Source organism: Populus nigra, chromosome 17 (genome assembly GCF_951802175.1).
Source record: "Populus nigra chromosome 17, ddPopNigr1.1, whole genome shotgun sequence".
Classification (NCBI taxonomy): Eukaryota; Viridiplantae; Streptophyta; class Magnoliopsida; order Malpighiales; family Salicaceae; genus Populus; species Populus nigra.
In genome coordinates this window covers 9,658,149-9,677,047 of record NC_084868.1, presented here as the reverse complement: position 1 = coordinate 9,677,047, position 18,899 = coordinate 9,658,149, and the positions used below count along the sequence as shown (strand labels likewise).

At 32.6% G+C, this 18,899-nt stretch overlaps 2 protein-coding genes across 5 annotated transcripts; both read left to right on the top strand.

Moving 5' to 3' along the window:
• The first annotated feature begins 622 nt into the window (after nucleotides 1-622).
• LOC133676499 (probable E3 ubiquitin-protein ligase BAH1-like) lies at nucleotides 623-5,461 on the top strand. Of its 3 annotated transcripts, XR_009835620.1 has the most exons (7): nucleotides 623-1,113; nucleotides 1,821-2,065; nucleotides 2,157-2,405; nucleotides 2,506-2,643; nucleotides 4,032-4,680; nucleotides 4,776-4,834; nucleotides 4,902-4,983. XR_009835620.1 is itself a non-coding variant. In XM_062098169.1 (6 exons), the coding sequence occupies exons 1-6, from the start codon at nucleotides 894-896 to the stop codon at nucleotides 5,005-5,007; spliced, it is 1,017 nt and encodes a 338-aa protein (XP_061954153.1). In that variant the 5' UTR covers nucleotides 636-893; the 3' UTR covers nucleotides 5,008-5,461. The 3 variants fall into 3 exon arrangements, 2 of the variants coding, with proteins under 2 accessions (XP_061954154.1, XP_061954153.1); XM_062098169.1 differs by lacking the exon at nucleotides 4,032-4,680 and having other exon boundaries at nucleotides 636-1,113; nucleotides 4,902-5,461; XM_062098170.1 differs by lacking the exons at nucleotides 4,776-4,834; nucleotides 4,902-4,983 and having other exon boundaries at nucleotides 624-1,113; nucleotides 3,963-4,174.
• Nucleotides 5,462-7,308: 1,847 nt separating this feature from the next.
• On the top strand, nucleotides 7,309-17,478 carry LOC133677325 (D-lactate dehydrogenase [cytochrome], mitochondrial). Of its 2 annotated transcripts, XM_062099298.1 has the most exons (18): nucleotides 7,310-7,641; nucleotides 7,764-7,866; nucleotides 7,962-8,062; nucleotides 8,551-8,599; nucleotides 8,806-8,898; nucleotides 11,220-11,334; nucleotides 11,591-11,651; nucleotides 12,491-12,527; nucleotides 12,602-12,663; nucleotides 13,019-13,115; nucleotides 13,489-13,563; nucleotides 13,631-13,739; nucleotides 14,651-14,760; nucleotides 14,970-15,032; nucleotides 15,641-15,720; nucleotides 15,849-15,979; nucleotides 16,250-16,293; nucleotides 16,973-17,478. In XM_062099298.1, the coding sequence occupies exons 1-18, from the start codon at nucleotides 7,388-7,390 to the stop codon at nucleotides 17,090-17,092; spliced, it is 1,704 nt and encodes a 567-aa protein (XP_061955282.1). In that variant the 5' UTR covers nucleotides 7,310-7,387; the 3' UTR covers nucleotides 17,093-17,478. The 2 variants fall into 2 exon arrangements, with proteins under 2 accessions (XP_061955283.1, XP_061955282.1); XM_062099299.1 differs by lacking the exon at nucleotides 8,806-8,898 and having other exon boundaries at nucleotides 7,309-7,641.
• Nucleotides 17,479-18,899: the final 1,421 nt, after the last annotated feature.

Below are 18,899 nucleotides of genomic sequence, written 5' to 3'. Positions count from 1 at the left end.
TATTTGTTTTTAATATTATTTAAAATTTTATCTTAAGAAATAGATTTTATCTTAAGAAATATTAAATTTTTAATATTATTTAAAGCAGATATTCAATGATGAGAATTTGATACATCAGAGGTCTAAAATTAAATTTGTAAATAAGTGACGTGAGTGATTTGATATTGTCTTCTATAATGTATTTTTATTTTTGTTCTAAATTTATTTAAAAATATATTAAAATATTTTTTTATATTAGTATATTATAATCATCAAAGAACATTAAAAATAAATTACTTTCATATTTTTTCAAGTTAAATCTATTTTTAAAATAAATGAAGTGTGACTTATGTTGTTTTTTAAAAACATATTTTGTCTAAAAATATATTAAAATAATTTTTTAGATGTTTTTTAATATTATTTCATTAAAAAATTTAAATAATATTAAAAACAAATAAATTTAATATTTCTTAAGATAAAATGCATCTAAAAATACTTAAAAATATAAAAAAATTATTACAAAAAATAATTAATGTTTTTATTTGAAAAAACACTTTCAATGGTCCTTAATACGGCAACAGGAATCCCCACGACCAGAGGAGGATCATATCATATCACATCCCATCATTACGTTAGTGGGCTGTGTGGGTGGAGTCCAATTTTCTCATAAATGCATCTGGATTGTTTTTTACTTTGCTTGTTCAGGTCAAACTGTACTTCCTATTTATTTAACGTTAATGGTGCAAAGTCCAAGAGAAGCGCGGGTTTCGTTTTTTATCGAAACAAATTGCACGCAACATCCTCTTGCTTGTGTCTTTCTATAGAAAAGAAACTCGTTTCCAAATCCCAATTAGTTAACCTTAAAATAAATATTATTTAATCCTTCGTTTCTCTTCATCGAAACAAAGAAGAAGATGAAGTTTGGAGAGACATTCATGGAGTATTTACACGGAGAACAAGAAGGGTGTTTGGACAAATGTGCTCATGTTGAGTACAAACGACTCAAAAAAGTGTTAAAGAAATGCAGAAGCCAAGGTCCACCATCCACTTCTTGCAACGACGAGCAGCAACAAGAAAGAGACAGTGAACAGAATCACAGCTTGTCTCAATTCTGCCATTGCCAATCTTGCGCTTGTAAGTTCTCTTTCCTTTCATGTTTTTGTTGGAAAGATGGAATCTTGATATGGGATTTCTGTCAAATTTGAAAACTTCTGGCTGATAGTTGTCAGTTACGCTTTTGGCTGATTATGTTTCTTGATACCTAGTTTAGTTTGTAAAAACATTTGATTTAGTCTCTGAATTGAAAGAGTTGGAAGTCAGGAAAGGATAGGAGGAGTTATCAGACGGGTTGGTGAAAAAAAATAAAAGAAATTAAGGCAATAAAAAGAAGAGTGGAGTAATTAGTTGTGTCTCTTCGCCACAACCATACTGCTTATATTCAGTTCTAACCAGGGTTTTAGTTTATTCATTGATTTCGTGTTTGAAAATATTTGAAAGAGATTTCGTATGCTTTCTTGTTCTGTTTTGATGTATTTTCAAAATTGCTATGTCAATTTAAGATCTTAGTTGATTGCCTTCTCGAGACAATTTAGCTTTACTTGATGTTCTTGCGATTAATCATTCATGTCTTCTGATTTATAATAAATGTGATGAGCCGCATGGGTTCCGGCAAGGTCTTGTATGTTCAATTTCTTTTGGTTTTAATGTTCGCTACAATTCACTATATAGGTCACTAAATTTAACTTACTTTTACAGGTTCGACTTAAAACAGAATAATTTGACAGCTGAATGTTTGTAATTGGTATCAGTGTTATAATCACAATAGCTTTTTTATTTTGTAGTGTGTGATCAGATGTTCTTTTCCGAATTGATGAGGGAAGCTTCAGATATAGCTGGGTGCTTTAGTTCCAGAGTTAGACATCTCCTCCATCTTCATGTTGCCAGGGGAATGCAAAGATATAAACTTCGTCTACGTCAATGTTTCATAAATGATCAGCAGATCATGGTTGAAGAAGGGCGCATGCTGATTGAATATGTTACCATGAATGCAATTGCTATCCGTAAAATTCTAAAGAAATATGATAAAGTATGCAGCAATTTAGTCCATTTTCATCATTTGATCTTTCTGAGTAGGTTTATGTTATCTTTACATTAAAGGCATCTTTTTTCAATTTTAGGTACATTGCTCTATAAACGGGAAGAATTTCAAATCCAAGATGCGGTCTGAACATATAGAGCTTTTGCAATCACCTTGGCTAATAGAGTTGGGAGCCTTTTATTTGAATTTTGATGGAATAGATGGAGGGGAGTTTAGTGAGTTTTGCAGTCGGTTTTCCTGTGATCTCAGTGCTACAGAACCTGTTATGACACTGATGCTTCCAAATTATACAAAATTAGAATACGGCCTGACTTGTGCCATTTGCTTGGTAAGATATCAGTTCTGGTGCAATCCAAGGTACAAAAAATAAAGTAACATTTTTTCTGCTGGTCTTTTCTTATTTTGTTTTTTTAATCGTTATCTCTCAGGAGATGGTTTTTAATCCATATGCTTTGAGTTGTGGTCATCTTTTCTGCAAGTTGTGTGCTTGCTTAGCTGCTTCTGTGCTGATGGTTGAAGGCCTTAAATCTGCAAGTTCAAATGCAAAGTGCCCTGTCTGTAGAGAGGTTTGTACGTCTTTAAAGCAAACTGATGTTTATAATATGCTCCACTAGACCACCTTATGTATATATGTAGTATAGTTGCTTGTGTGTATGTGAAAACTTGTCTATGCATATTTATATGTTTTGAATTTTTGTGCCCCCAGAGAAATGAACTTTCATTTAGTCAGGAAAGGAAATACCATCCAAGATTCTGCCTGACTTACACAGGATTTATATTAACAAGTCACCTCGATTGTGAGTGATTCAGAATTCATATTTGGTCCTTACATGCCTAGGGGAAATGAGAATCTATCTAAATGGAATATGGAAATCATGTCTTTTGCATTAAGTGTGTGTTTGACTTTCTGGTTGACTTTACAAAAGTAGATCATGAGTGATAAAGCTGGTTTATGATCTTCTCAAAACCTAATTTTGAAACCTCAATACACTTAAACACCAAACTTCTGCAACAGCAGCACAGCAACTTTCTTAATCCCGTCAGAGCCTTAGAGAGAGAGTCATTCTTTTTTCTCATCTTTGAGTCCGAAACAATGTGTTCTTTTCATTAGATGGAAATTAAGTCACAGGTATGTTGTTACTTGAGAGTTTTTAAAACACTTGTCTTGGGATCTCCACTTTTGACATCTGATGTTTTGCATGATAGTCTCTCCTATCGGAATATGGAAAGATGCATTGTTTCTTATTGAGTCGGTACCCTTTTGAGATGTGCGGTTGCTCAAGGCTGTATTGGGTCGTGGGTTGCCATGAATGTCACTGCCAGCTCACTCCTTGGACCACCTACCAATACCATTTAATGTTTCTCCTTTTTCATTTCTTAAGTGGAGTACAGCCACATCCAAGGATTAGATCATTGAGAGATGACTCCATTCTTATGGTCTATCTTATTCCTGTTTTTGTTCTCATACTGATCTGGATATGAATACTCTTATGCCATTCCCTTACCGAGCTGCTTTTATGTTCATAACTTCCTACAACGTCTCAGGCAGCAGGATACACGATTTCAGAAGTCATGCCATACTCGTATACTAACAATTGTTGTTAATCGTTTCCCCACTGATTAGACAATTTCATGATACATGATGTTTCAGGATTTGAATACCGTAGAACAGTAATATAGCCTATCACTCCTGGCTGATAAAACAATTTATCTAGACTCCTTGGTGCTAAACTAGGTACAGGATGATGAAATCATTATAAATTCGTTGTCCTCTCTCAATAGATTACAATACTGTTGTTCTGATCGTGTGTAAAAATTGTAATTTTTTGATACTTTAGGAGATAGTATAATGGTGACCGTCCCACCTTCTAATCCCTGGTTGCAGATAATTATTATTTGGATAAAAACAATTATGCCCCACTCAGATTGATTCCCTGATGTATATGCTAAGTAGGAACTTGAGGCAACTACCTACTCTGAAGGTGCTTTTGGTGTATCACCCGAGACACTGTATATTACTAGAGCTACCCTGTGCTCTTCAAGGCCCTCTTTTTTTTCAACGGCAAAGTTATGCCCCACGCAGATTGATTCCCTGGTGTATAAGATTGTTCAAGGCATATTCTAAGTAGGAACTTGAAGCAGCTACTTACTCTGAAGGTGCTTTTGTTGTATCACCTGAGACAATGTGCATTACTAGAGGTATCTTGTGCTCTTCTAGGGCCTCTTTTGTTTCAACGGCAGAAAGGAAGTAGTCATACACCATGCATGGTTGGTTTCTTACATTGGGTGCAATGGTTATAATATCTTGGTGTGTACAAAGAAAAAAGGTTTCAGTAAGTTCAACTATCTTGGGATCTTCAATGTTGCTAGTTGTCTTTCTTGTTTGCCATGAGAGGTTTGCAGGTGGTGAATCTTCCTTGGAAGCATGGATTGTTCTAACTAGTGCAGTAATGAAAGACCTTACCTTTCAGGGAGTGGATTGAGTCTGAAAAAATTATCCTTCTTTTCTTTCTAACATTTATGTTTCTGTCTCATAAGATTAACTAATCAACCTGAAGAGATCTGCTATTTTACTTTGTTGGAGTGAACACTGCTTAATATAGGTAGCATGCTTGTTTGCTGTCCAGGTTGTTTTGTTTCTAAAGAAAATGAATTTTCTGCACGAATTGATCTCAAGTTTGCTTACCATCCTATGCAGGCTGGGGTATACGCTAACGCAGTGCACATGTTGGAACTTGATCTGCTTGTGAAAAGAAGGTGAAGAAACTAATATTCCACTCCCTTGTTTAAGATTTTACAATTTCTGATTGTCAAACTCTTTCAGGTGCAAAGAGCACTGGAAGGAGAGGATGGTTGCTGAACGTGCTGAGACCGTAAAGCAAACCAGGGAGTATTGGGATTTACAGACCAAATATGCGATTGGCTATTGATTGTGGAAGGCTTGAATGGAGGAGGGAATTCTGGAAGTATACTTCAAGTGGTTGAGCTCAGAGTTGCATGAGATGAAAATCATAATTCAAGCATTACTAAGTGCAGGTTGTGGATTTCTTGGTGGTTTTGAGCTAGACCCAATTAAAGATCATTTTGGAATGTTTCCAAGAGAGCAGCCTGTTTAGCTACCTCCATTGTAATTCGAGATTACAATGGAGAAAAGGAAAGGAATACTAGAAAATAAGACAGTGAATATTTATCAGCACCAAGTAATTTTTGCCAGAGAACCTCGATTTGGTCAGCACCAAGTAATTTCTATCGAATTACTTGGGATTTCTTTTTATGAATTTTGAAGATCCCCCGCTTAACTCCTTCCATGTCTCAGTCTGAACAGCTTTTCACTTTCCCCTGTTGTTTCATCTTGTTAATGTTTTCGTATTTCTCTTTTTATTATTTTTATGTGGTGGTGTTTGCTTTTTTATAATATTTTTTATCTTATGAATATTTTAAAATATTATTTTTTTATATTTTAAAATTTATTTTTGCAATTAAAACAAAACAAAAATAGTAAAAAAATTAAATTTGTTTTTAGAAACACAGCAATGCCGATAATGTAGCCATTACACATCCTTGTCCTCGCATGTTTCAAAACAACATGTTTCTGTTTGACAGTGTGGTAGTAGGTGTTTTTCAAATAACTTTTCATGTTAAAATACATGTTAATGATATTTATTTATTTTTTAAAAATTATTTTTAACATCAGTACATCAAAACGATCCAAAACATATAAATCATATTAATTTTTTTTTTAAAAAAATTTAATTTTTTGAAAACACAGTCACAACTGGCGTTCCCAAACAAGCTCATAATATGTTTTAGTATCCTTGGACAAGTGATGTTACATAAACCTACTCATAAAAGACAGTGAAAAGTTTCGAGGTGGTTTGTTTTTGTGTTTTAAATATTTATATTTTAATTTTAAATTAATATTTTTTTAATTTTCAGATATTTTTAATATGTTGATATTAAAAATAATATTTAAAAAATAAAAAAATATTATTTTAATATATTTTTAAATAAAAAACTTTAAAATACATAGAAAAATTGCTAGTATAATCAGCTGCCAAGTTCCAAATGAATATCCTTTGTTTTAATTTTTTTGAAAAAAGTATTATTTTAATATTTTTAAATTATTTTAATATATTAGTGTTAAAATTAATATTTTAAACAATAAAAAATACTATTTATGTATTAAAAAATATTTTAAAAATAGCAATAGAAGTTAAAAATCAAATTTAAATATCATTAAAATAAATTAAATATCATTAAAATATTTAGTAGTAGATTTTTGGTAGCATAGCATCATTAAACTAGATAGACATGTGAAGAGAGAGAGAGAGAGAGAGAGGGATGGAATAACATTGGGAGAGAGAGCAAGTGCGAAGAAGAAAGAAATTAAGTGAGAAAAAAAAAAAGACAAAAAAGATGATAGATAATAAAATACAGAGCACTATTAAACAAAAACGTTTCTCCATCCATATGGCCATTTTCCACAAGCTTGGATAATGGATGCCCACTCTGGAGTCCTTTTCGACAAGGAAGTGCGATGGGACTTGTCCATGTATCTAGACGTGGTTATAAAGGGAAAGCTTTCGTGTCTAATATTTAATCACAATATAATTCTTTAATTAGTTAAACACTATTTATTGGATGTAGGGTCCATAATAATAATAATAATTATTATTATTATTATTATTATTATTATTATAAGAAGTAAAAACCATATAGTCAATTATTTGTTTTCTTCTATTTATTAACTTAGCCTTTTTGTTAATTCTGTATTTTTTTTCCCATTTGTTTATCTTGAAAAAGAAAAAGAAGAGTAGATAAGATGGGAAAGTTTGATAGGAAGCGTGGCAATTTCAGAATAAAAAAACTATTAAATCGAAGATGATCAATATTAATAGTGTTTGGAATGCAATTTTAGTTGTTTTTTAAAATATTTTTTTATAATTAAGATTGTTTTTTGAAATATTTTTATTTGAAAATATACTAAATTTTTTTTATTTTTTAAAATTATTTTTAATCTCAACACATTAAAATAATTTAAAAATACTAAAAAATAATAATATGGAAATTTTTTTTTTAAAAATATAAAAATAAGATGAAAAATTATGTTAATTGTTGTTGATATTAAATAGATTAATTAATTAGTTTTGATAAAATACAGTGACTGGTATATAATTAAATTCCAAGTAAGTGAAAAAATGAAAAAAAAAAGAAGCATCACGCCATTTACATTATTTTCAAAAAATATCCTCCTCCTATTTACAAGATCCATCTCTCTTTCCAGTATCCAGTGTCTCTCACTGAAATCAAATGGCTTTCACTTGCTGGCTTTCTCGCCTACGCTCCTATTCAAAAACCATCACCAACCTCCGCACCTCATTCTTCCAACATCTCCGAACTCGAGGAGCAAACACTACAGCAATCACCCCTCCATATCATTTCTCTAAACAGAATCCGTTCCGTTTCACCTGCTCAAACTCTCTCCTCCCTATCACTCTCGCTGGATCGCTCGCTATTCACTTCCAATCTCCGCCTCCTCTCTGCGATGCTTCTCTCGATTCCCCGTCAGTTCATTTCTCTCTCTCTCTTTTTTTTCTTTTGTAATTTAGTGGATAATCATTACCTCTTCAATTTTAAATATTAAGAGTAATGTTTTTTTTTTTTTCCTTTTCCTGCTGTTTTTAAGAAGCAAAGGAATTGGAGGAAAAGGAAGCACGGAGTTTGTGGTAAAAGGATCGCACAAGCATTTACCACAAGAGCTTATTGAAGAATTAAAAGCTATTTGTCAAGTATTTTATTTTTATTTTTCAATTTTACTTTAGAGATGCAATGACATAGGTGTCATTAAATAGATAATTTGAGCTTTGTAATTAATATCTTGTAGGATAACATGAGTATGGATTATGATGAGAGGTATTTCCATGGAAAACCGCAACACAGTTTTCATAAAGCTGTAAATATTCCGGACGTCGTTGTTTTCCCAAGGTGAGCTTGATTATTGATCTTATGTTCGCCGTGTTGTGTTCTTGATAATTTTGGTCATTCATGCTCGCGGTAACGTGCCTCGTGAAATTATGATTTAGTCCAAAAGGATGAGGATTAAAGAGAGTAGAATGTCGATAATGTTATAAATGAGCTCTGAAATACACCCCTGTTAAGTTAGGTCTGCATCCAGTCGCAACAAAATGGTATAGTTGGAGAATCTATGAAGTATTCAGTGGAGAGAATGCCTCCCTTTGTGTGACTTTTTAAGTAAACAAGTGCATATGCTTCGTCTGTTTGAGTGCGTAAGATGCATAACATTGATCTGAATAAGCATATCATATACAAGAAAAGAGAGTTGATAGATCATGGAGTTGTGTGTAAAGTCCTTGTTTGCACTTATTCTTTGAGATCATCTGGATGACTTGCTTTATTACATCACCTTCTACTGAAACTCAAAATGCTCTGCAATTCATATTTCACGCATGCAGGTCAGAAGAGGAAGTTTCCAACATTATGAAATCTTGCGACAAACATAAGGTCTGAGCTCATTTTGTGTGTGTGTGTGTTTTTTGTATCCTTTTAGATTTTTGGAACGTTTTTGCTATCAAGAACTTGTATTTCTATTATAATTGGTTTTGCTTCATGTTTACTTCTCAAGTTTGGTGCCTTTTACATTTTCTTGCTCTACTCCGCTCGTGTAACCATTTAAGTGGTCCTAAGCTGGATTAGTTTTATTTAAGCAGGTTCCAATTGTACCATATGGTGGAGCTACATCAATAGAGGGGCACACCTTATCACCTCATGGTGGTGTTTGCATTGACATGTCACTAATGCAGGTATACCAATGCTTTCACAAACTTTGAAACACGAGCTTTAGTTCATAATATTTTTGGTGACTAGGCTTCGCCACGAGGTTGAACTATTTTTTTGCAAAAAAGATAATGTTTAGGTATGGAAATGAGGTTAAAAAATAACATGAAAAATTGTCATGACAAATGTATATCAATGCTAATTAAAACTAAGTCAACACAGGATATCCTATCAAACATACAACCCATATTATGTGACTGAAACAACCTGATAAAAACATAAAGGGAATCATAAAGCTCTTTTTTTTTTAAAAAAAAATGTTAGCTTTTTAAATTTATAATCAAAGTCATCAGACCTCAATCTAGAAAAATCATGAAATCTAATTTCCAAAAAAATAAATATTAAAAGATGAAATTGAATTTTCTTTTTAATCATACAAAAAGATTGAAAAAAAATAGCAATCCGAAAAATGATGATCAAAATCATTACTACTACTATCATTAATATCATTAATATTATTTCTATTATTATTAAAATTAATACTTTTATTATTGCTATTATTGTTATTGCTATAACTATTATTATTAATATTGTTACTATTATTACGACAATTCTTACTATCATCACAGCTATTAATATCATAAATATTATCATTATCATTATCACCATTATTATTATTATTATTAGTAGTAGTAGTAGTAGTAGTAGTAGTAGTAGTAGTAGTATCATCATTGTTACTACCACTATCACCATTACTATTATTATTATTATCATTAGTAACTTAATTATTATTATTATTACTACTATCATTAATGATATCATCATCATTATTATCATTACTAATTCTTTATTATTATTATTATTATTATTATTACTATCAATAATATCATCATCTTCATTGAAGGATATAATTGAAAACTATAAAAACTTTGACAAAAAAACCAAGGAAAACAATAAGAAATTAAAAGATGATGGATCAAATTGAAATCATTATTATTCTCATTGAAAAAAAAAATCATAAACTTGATTTGAAGGATAAAATTGAAAGCAATGAAAACTTTGACAAAAGTACTAAGAAAAAGAAATTCAAAGTAAAAGGAACGAATTGAAACATATTGTATATACAAATTAGAAACCAAGGGTTAAATTGAAAACAAATAAAACTTTAACAAAAGAAAAAAATGATAAAAATACTAAAATCAAAACTAAAAGGACTGAATTTGAAATATCAATAAAAATGAGGACCATAGTGCTTTTCTGGTGGTAGGAGAGAGAAATAAATGGAAAAAAAAGGGTCACCGGCGATAAACCGACCACATTTTGACTACACGCGCCACCTATTATGGAAGAGGAGACGACGAGGAATAAAATGATATTGCGAAAGCTTTTTTTTTACCACCGAGAGCCGTCGCACACGCCGCTCAAAATGCACAGCGGCTCCCATATGCTTGCGCGTGATGTGAACGCGCCATCAACTTTTTTCCAATTAAAAAAAATATTATTTTAATGTTAAATTACAAAATTGCCCTCAACTAAACCAACACTTAACAAAAAACCGGAGACCAAAAGACTCTAATACCCTTGACCCCGACCCCTATGAATTAAATCTCTTTGATTTAAGGGTACATGTATCATTGCATTGTGTATTAAAAAAAAAAAAAACCTAAATACCTCTATTCGGAACAATTGATTTTTTTTATTCTTGGGGATATTTTAGTTATTTTACTATTCATTAAAATGATGAATAGACGGAAACATCCTAAACAAATCAATAATGACAAATAAACCATGTGAAAATACCAAAACACCCCTAGTTCGAAGGCAATCAATTTTTTTAGCCAAGGCCATAGACATCACTCCACTATTATAGTGAATAGTGAAGTGTGTTGATAGCTACAAGAAAATCACCTTCTTTTTTAGTATATTTGTTGTGTTGAAACAAATGTTTTCTGTCATTTGTATTAACTTTCAAATCTCTAGTTTCGATATTGTGCAAGCAACCTGTCCAAAAATTGTGATGGGGAACTAAGATAGAGGTATCTTATCTTTTTTATTTTGGCTATTAAAAGGATGAAAACTGCCAGTATCTTCTTTTGATTTTTTGCTTTTTATATTCCTGTTTAAAGTACTCGAGACGAAGAGAAGAAGTAAACGAAGTATTTTTTCAGTTACTGAAAAACTTACGAAAAGTAGATGTTGCACTTGATTTTAGCCAGAAGTCTGTGAGCAATTTTCTTAGATAACCCAAAATTTGAAGCCTATTGCCAGTTCTCTCATCTTTTCAACACTTGAAAACTCATGTTTCAAACTCATGTTTCATGTTTGTAACTGCTTCTTCAATTTTTAGAATGTAAAAGCATTACATGTTGAGGACATGGATGTGGTTGTGGAGCCTGGAATTGGGTGGATGGAGCTTAATGAATATCTAGAGCCTCATGGTCTATTCTTTCCTCTTGACCCAGGTAAATTTGTTACAAGTTCTCCCAGTGATGAAACATGTTCTTGGGATGTGTTATATTTTGGTTCCTTCATACATGAACTATGAAGTTTCAATTTTTGTGTGTTTTAATGTAAGGCTGAAATTACTTCGATTGTGTATATACTGGCTTGCATGATGCATGATCTTGGTCATTACTTATGTTTGTTGCAGTTTTGGCAATTATTTGTTGGTCCATTTGGCAATTGAGATTAGCATCTTTGCATTATGTTGACATTCAGGGCCTGGTGCAACAATAGGGGGAATGTGTGCTACACGTTGCTCGGGATCTTTAGCTGTGAGGTATTTGCGCTGCTTTATCAGTTGCCTTTGTTTCTTTCTGATGGTTATAGTACTCATGATATAAATTAGTTGCTCGAAAGTCAAAACAAGTAATAAAACTCAAGTTTCATGTTTTGATTGAACTGCTTCAGCTAAATCAAGATAAAGGTGAATTTCCTCCCATTCTTTTATACGCTTTCCTCCCTCTATATTTTATCAGTTTTCTTATCCATATTAATCCCATTTGAATTTGACAAGTGGCTGTAAGTTTCTGTCTGCATTTCCATTGACTACTTGATTATAGAGTGGTGTAGGCAACCGGTTCGTCTTCTGTCACTGGGATTGCTCATAACACTAGAAACACACCATAATAAACATATGCTGATTTAGCTACTTTGAGAAGCGATCTTCTGCACTAGAACAAGGATTAACGTTGCATTACTTTTTTGTGGAAATGTTAAAATATTGCATTACTTTTCCCTATACTAGGGCTTATGTTTAAAATTCAAATTGCTTATGCTTTGGCAATGAGACATTTTTAATGCTTAAAAGTTCGGATGATTTGCACCATTATTCTTGAATTCTTGAAACATGAAAATGCTACCACTTCAACTCATCCATATAGTATGGAGATGGACAATTTTGCAACACCCAAATGATTAGACTAGAAGCCCCCAAAGGTTTATCTTTATTAAATTCTATGTTTGCCTTCAATTGCTTGCTTTGACATTGAAGCTATTGCCTTTAGCACTTATCTTCCTGTTCCTGAAATTCTTTTAATCCTCAAAAGTAAGAAACTTGTTCAAGAATCAATGGTCTTATTTCTTATTTGACTTAATGATCTGGTTTTTAGCGTGTAGGTATGGAACCATGCGAGATAATGTCATTAGTCTCAAGGTTTGCTCTCTGACCTCTGGATGCATCGAGTTCATTTTTGTGACAATGTAATTCTTATACTATTTGTGCTCCAGGTAGTTCTTCCCAATGGAGATGTGGTCAAAACAGCTTCTCGTGCTCGAAAGAGTGCTGCAGGGTGTGTTATTGTCCTTTTCTATATTTACTGGTCATTTTTATCTCTGTTTTTTTTTTTTTTTTTAGAATAACCTGGGAAGATAAATCTCTGAAATTTTTGATCCTCGTATTAAGGGGAGTGTTCTGGAAAATCACAGACCAAATAATTGCTGGTGGAGTTAGCTTACAGATTTTGTTTGTTAAATGGTGCTTTGTTATACTAGACTCATGTTTCTGAAGCTTTCAAAATGGTTGGCCATCGTGCATTTGCAGAGGATGCCTTCAACTCTTTCTGATTTCAATTGCTTTAGAGGATTTCTGTTTTATTGCATTTTTGGATGAGTCAACTCTTAATCATATTGGATCTATTACCTTAGGTATGATTTGACTCGCCTGGTGATCGGAAGTGAAGGGACCCTCGGTGTAATAACAGAGGTCACTTTACGACTTCAGAAAATTCCTCAGCATTCAGTGGTACCTTCGCCCTCTCTCTGTTTTGAGGCCCACCAACCCAGCCTTTTCCTTTCATTTTTTTTTGGGTGAATATTAAAAACATAGATTAATGATGGCAGTAGACAAGCGAGAGTGACAGTTCTGGTGGTTTCTTGTTATTTTAGGTGCCTGAAGTTCATCTTGCTGAATTCTCTGACATCCATTATTCATCTGAAAATATGAGAAGTTTTGTTCAATGAAACATCAAAATCTTACTTTAACCACCTTTTAAAGTCTCTATTATTTTCTTTTGGCAATTGATAGAGTCTTGCTCTCTGTATTAATTCTCAACTACATGTTTCTATCAGATGTCAAATTTAGTTGCGTTCGTTAATTGAGTTTCACAACATTACAGGTTGCAATGTGCAATTTCCCTACAATTAAGGATGCAGCTGATGTTGCCATTGCCACTATGCTGTCTGGTATACAGGTAGGACTTAATGCAAATTGTGTTCTTGCGTTCACCGTTTTATGGATTATCCATTCTCTATCATTAGGTGTCAAGAGTGGAGCTAATGGACGAGGTTCAAGTGAGAGCTATCAATATTGCTAATGACAAGAATTTACCTGAATTTCCAACTTTGATGTTTGAATTCATAGGCACAGGTAAGGCAGGATGTCTTTTCAAGTGACTTGCTTATTTATGTGTATTGGATAAAATCCAGGATTTTAATGGATGAGATTTAGTAATTGAACCCATTCGGTATCATGGTAATTGCTAATAGTTATTTGAAATTTTTGTAATATCTGATGGAATTACGGATATTCTTTATGTGAATGATTCAGTTCTGCTGGCAATGCAAAAAAAAAAAACGAGCTCCATGTTACTTGATCTATTTTGAGTTTAATTGGTATTTCTTTGAATCTCAATGTATCAATGTTGTTCCTCATGAAAACTACCAACACACGGACAGCTACTGGTTGATTGAGATTTTACTGGGTAAAACATAGTCAACAATTGAATTATCTTGTACAATCAATTGTCTGTGCAATTTTGTTTTTCTTTTTCCAGACAGATTATGGCTTATATTTCAGTCATTGTCTAATTAATGGCTGACTTAGGCAGCATCATGATATCATGAGGTCCTGATAAACGATGCTCAAATTGGAGTTAAAAAAAAAAAAAGATAATAATTCCAACATGGTTCATCTATCTGTTCCTGTCTGGTTGAATTTAAATATCTGGCTAGATTTGTTGTTTGAGGTTCAAATATCTGGTAGTGCGTGTTTCTCTTAGTTTTTTATGAACTACGGACACTTTTATATCTTATGAGCTGCTTTCAATACTATCTATAGTAAAAAAGCAATATTGATATTTTGAAGTATATTACCACACTTTTCATAAGCAAATGCGATTAATATTTCAGGGACTTCCATATCAACCAGGCTGAATTGTTGTTTGGATGCCAATTCATCTAAATGATTGCATCGCTTTTCCTATTAAAAAAGATTTCTTAAGCCTTGTCTTCTTACTTTATTCATTGTTACCCCACTCATCTCCTGCTTATTGTTATTAGAGGCATATGCACGTGAACAAACACTAATTGTTCAGAAGATCATTTCTGAGCACAGGGGTTCAGATTTTGTTTTTGCAGAAGACCCTGAAGCTAAAAAAGAACTTTGGAAGGTAAAGTCATATGGATTGTTGCGCTCCTGCTCTTTCCCATACTAGTTGTGGGTAGTGCTTGGATTTAGTTTTGCAACCTTTTCCTTTTCTGGGGATGCTATCCCCCTGATTCCTAATGTTAGCATGGAAAATTATTTTGTTTTGAAATCAGTTATTTGTCAAATGATTAGCTTATATGCATAATATTTTAAATTTTTGGTGTGTTGCAGATAAGGAAGGAGGCTCTATGGGCTTGCTTTGCAATGGAACCAAAATATGAGGCGATGATTTCAGTGAGTCACTTTGCCAAGCTTGTATATATACCCAAGTTTCACACGTCTTCTGTTTTAGTGGAGACATGCTTGATGGAACATTTTATTTCAGCTTTATGCTCACTTTCTCTGATTATTTTGAAAAACACATGTAGGTAATGCAGTAACTGACTAATGGAGATCATTATATGACTTATTTTCCATGTGCTCTGGGACATTTTTCATCTTTGTTGAGTTCTCTTATACATTGCTCGTATAATTGCTGTCTTTTTTTTTGCATTGATGCACTTGCATTGTATCTTATGACATCCACATTATTCAATGGTAAGTCCATACCAACCCTTGCTTGCTACCTTTAACTAGACTTTTTAAAATGTAATCCCATCCCTTTTTAATGGAAAGAACTTGTTAGTTTCCAGAAAGAATGAAAGAAAGGATAAGCAAATGCAAAGTGAAAATTGATGAATGAAGAGATCATCTTCTTTTCAACGAACCACATTATTATATGAATGACTTCATCATATTTTTTTCTTCTGCTGAGACAAGCATAGAAGGTTTTTCTTGTTCTTTTGTGACGATGTTTATCCCTGCTTCTTGCTAATGTCACCTTCCCCACTTATTTCATGCAGGACGTATGTGTTCCTCTATCACATCTTGCAGAATTGATATCGAGGTCCAAGAAAGAGCTGGATGCATCGCCATTGATTTGGTATTTATTTCTGAAGGACATCTACTAGAGACAGTATGCAAAAGGCATATTGTTTTCTTTTCCTGTATATGCGCTCAATTGAATTAGGCTAGTGATGAAAATTATTTTCTTGTCTTGTCAAATAACAGCACAGTTATTGCTCATGCTGGTGATGGTAACTTTCACACTGTAATTCTTTTTGACCCGAACCAAGAAGATCACCGGCGGGAGGCAGAAAGATTGAATCATTTTATGGTCCATAGTGCTTTGTCTATGGAAGGTGCACGCTCCTTTCTGGTGTCTGCTATTTCTGTTTTAGTTGGAAAAATATTATGGAATTCTTAGGATGCTTTTTAGTTAGTCATGCTTCACATAGTCAATTCTTTCTCCTATATGTTTATCTACTTTTCATCCGCGTGTAAGATGCTGACTTCTAAGGATAAAAGCCCCCCTGTCTTAGGGTTGCAGATCTTTGACCATTTGGACACATTCTAACAAAATGCTGAAAAATTTCTGGTGCTAAAACATTTCCCTGTTTCTTTCCGAGCAGGAACATGTACCGGAGAACATGGAGTAGGAACAGGGAAAATGAAGGTATCTTATCCATTGTTTGAACCTGCAATGCATTTCATGAAGTTTGACACGTACTCATTTGGTGCTTTGACTATTGTAACAAAGGATTTTCATCAACCATTTTGGAACTTAATGTCATCATGCACAATGCCTGTCCAACAGTATGCAGCATATAAATTCAAAGGAAAGGACATATGACATGAAATTGTGACATCATGAGCACACACACGACAGATTAACCAAAACAGTAGCGTGTAATTACAGCCATGCCATTTCTTCATTCTTGCATGATTCGTTTCATGAGATACTTATGATAGAGTTCCTGAAAACCAAAAGGACATTTCATTTGGCACTGCAACGCGCATAGATTACCACATGGTGACTCATGGGGTGACCTCATTGTTAGAGATGCCTTTATCTATCATCATTGTTTGGATAAAAAATAGCACAATATAGGGCCGCTGCACCATCAAATTCAATGTACCACTAGTTTCATTTGGCATATTAGTTTCCCATAACTGAGCTGGAGCACATTAGCACAATGGAACTTTTCATTTGGCATATTAGTTTCCCAAAACTGAGCTGGAGCACATTAGCACAATGGAACTTATTCAAGTTTGTTGAAATGTACTAATTTCTACTATGGGATTCACTTTTATATGTACCGTAATCAATACCGTGGAATTCCTTGTGTTTCCAGTATCTCGAGAAAGAACTTGGAGTGGAGGCCCTGAAGACAATGAAAAGAATTAAAAATGCTTTAGATCCCAACAATATAATGAACCCAGGAAAGCTTATTCCACCCCATGTTTGCTTTTAGGACCGCTCATGCGGAGATTAGGGCTGTCCCATGCTGTCATTCTCTATAGGAGCTGTTTTGCCTATCAAAAAGACAGTTTCTTATTTATGTGCCCATCTGGACCATCTTAGAGTATCTGGTCCTGCGCATATTAGAATCTTTTTATATACAGAAGGTTTAAATAGGCAGCGTGCTGGGGTTAATAGGTTCTCAAATTGCCTATATTTGATGTCTTTTTCGTCCGCCTCACATGCGAGACACGAATATTCGTTTCATGCTCGTTTTGTTTTGTTTGTTCCTTTCCATTCTCGTATGTAAACTATTCTAGGGAACCTTAGACTGTAATAATTATGTTTGTGCCGACAAGAGATGATCATGAGAAATGAATAATTTGTAATTTGGAAACATAGTTTTTAGTTTCTATTGCTTACCAAAGATTGGCAATGTTGATTAGAGGTTGAATACGTAGTTCTTTTCTTTTTGTTCTTTTAATATTAACATAATCTATTTCATGTGGGAAAGCTACTGAGCATTGTCCTTAATTCACTGTGTATGACCTCGAATTGGATTATAATAGTGAATTGGAGATTGGTTTTTAAGGGTAAAATAGTATTTTTTGTTAAGTTTGTTAAGTTTCTTAAAAACTAGCTTCCTCGATGTTTCTTGATTCACAACAGCAAGAGCAACCTCAACGTGTATAACTTAATTCCTAATAGTTTGGTGGTGATTGATATTTTTTTATTTTCTCTTTCTTTCTGAGTTCTCGTGCATACCCTTATAATATTTCACATCAACCTTTCAAGTGTTTTCCATAAGATTTGGTTCCTGCTTTTTTAACTGCCATTTTTTTCATTTGAATTAGTATAATGAATTGAATTTGTTTTTCAATTTCATACTTCATTGATTTTTTTCATTTCAGATTTAATCCTTATTTTTTTTTTATTTTGAATGATTTTTGGAATTTATATTTTTTTTTATAATTTTATTACCCTTCATTATATTTACAAATCAGATTTTATTTTTATTTTTTTAATTTTTTAACCTTGACAAGTTTTTAAAATTGATTTTTTTTTCATTTGATCCTTCAACCATAAATTGAGTTTTTTTATTGACCCCGTCTAGGACTTGTTTGTTTTTTTTAAAAAAAACTTATGTTTTAAAGTTTTATCATTTAGCATTTGATTTAATCGGATATTGAGTTTCGTATTTTTGTTCTTTGTATAGGATTTTTCATAGCTTTTTAAAATAATCTCTTTACACACACACACTAGCTTCTTTTGAAATAATCTTTTTTGAATTAACCTGTAACTTAGTGTAAGGTATTAAATTATTTTTTTTCTTTTTAAGCTCATGTTTTTGCGGTTTTATCCTTCAGCTTTTTATTTATTCGAAGATTGAGCTCCTTTTTTGTTTTTTGGTTTCTATATATATGAATTTTTACTAATTTTAAAAATGATATAAGTTGTCTTGAATATTTTTATTTATAGTTTATTGTTATTTTTTTTAATTATATTATTAAATTAACTTGACTTAATAAGTCAGGTAAACTATTCGAGTCTATAATTTTTATTTTAAAAAAAACACTGTTCTAGGTTTGCTCAAGTTAATTTTTTAATTTTTTTATTAATTTTTTTTTCATTTCAAGCCTTTAATATTTGATTAATTTGAGTTGATGTTTCTTATTCATTTTAATTTGAATTTCATGGTGTTGTTACGGATTTATGTCCTAAATCAAGAATTTCACAAGTTAAATATAAATATGGTTGGTTTTAATCAATCCAATTAATTTGTTAGACTGTTAGCATCTCAATAATTTTTTTTTTCAAAA

Coding starts and splice junctions, on each gene's coding strand:
- LOC133676499 (XM_062098169.1), top strand. CDS start 894: ATGAAGTTTGGAGAGACATTCATGGAGTATTTACACGGAGAACAAGAA. Junction 2,644..4,775: donor AGTGCCCTGTCTGTAGAGAG/GTTTGTACGTCT, acceptor CATCCTATGCAG/GCTGGGGTATACGCTAACGC. Junction 4,835..4,901: donor GATCTGCTTGTGAAAAGAAG/GTGAAGAAACTA, acceptor AAACTCTTTCAG/GTGCAAAGAGCACTGGAAGG.
- LOC133677325 (XM_062099298.1), top strand. CDS start 7,388: ATGGCTTTCACTTGCTGGCTTTCTCGCCTACGCTCCTATTCAAAAACC. Junction 8,600..8,805: donor AATCTTGCGACAAACATAAG/GTCTGAGCTCAT, acceptor TTATTTAAGCAG/GTTCCAATTGTACCATATGG. Junction 13,564..13,630: donor CTATGCTGTCTGGTATACAG/GTAGGACTTAAT, acceptor CTCTATCATTAG/GTGTCAAGAGTGGAGCTAAT.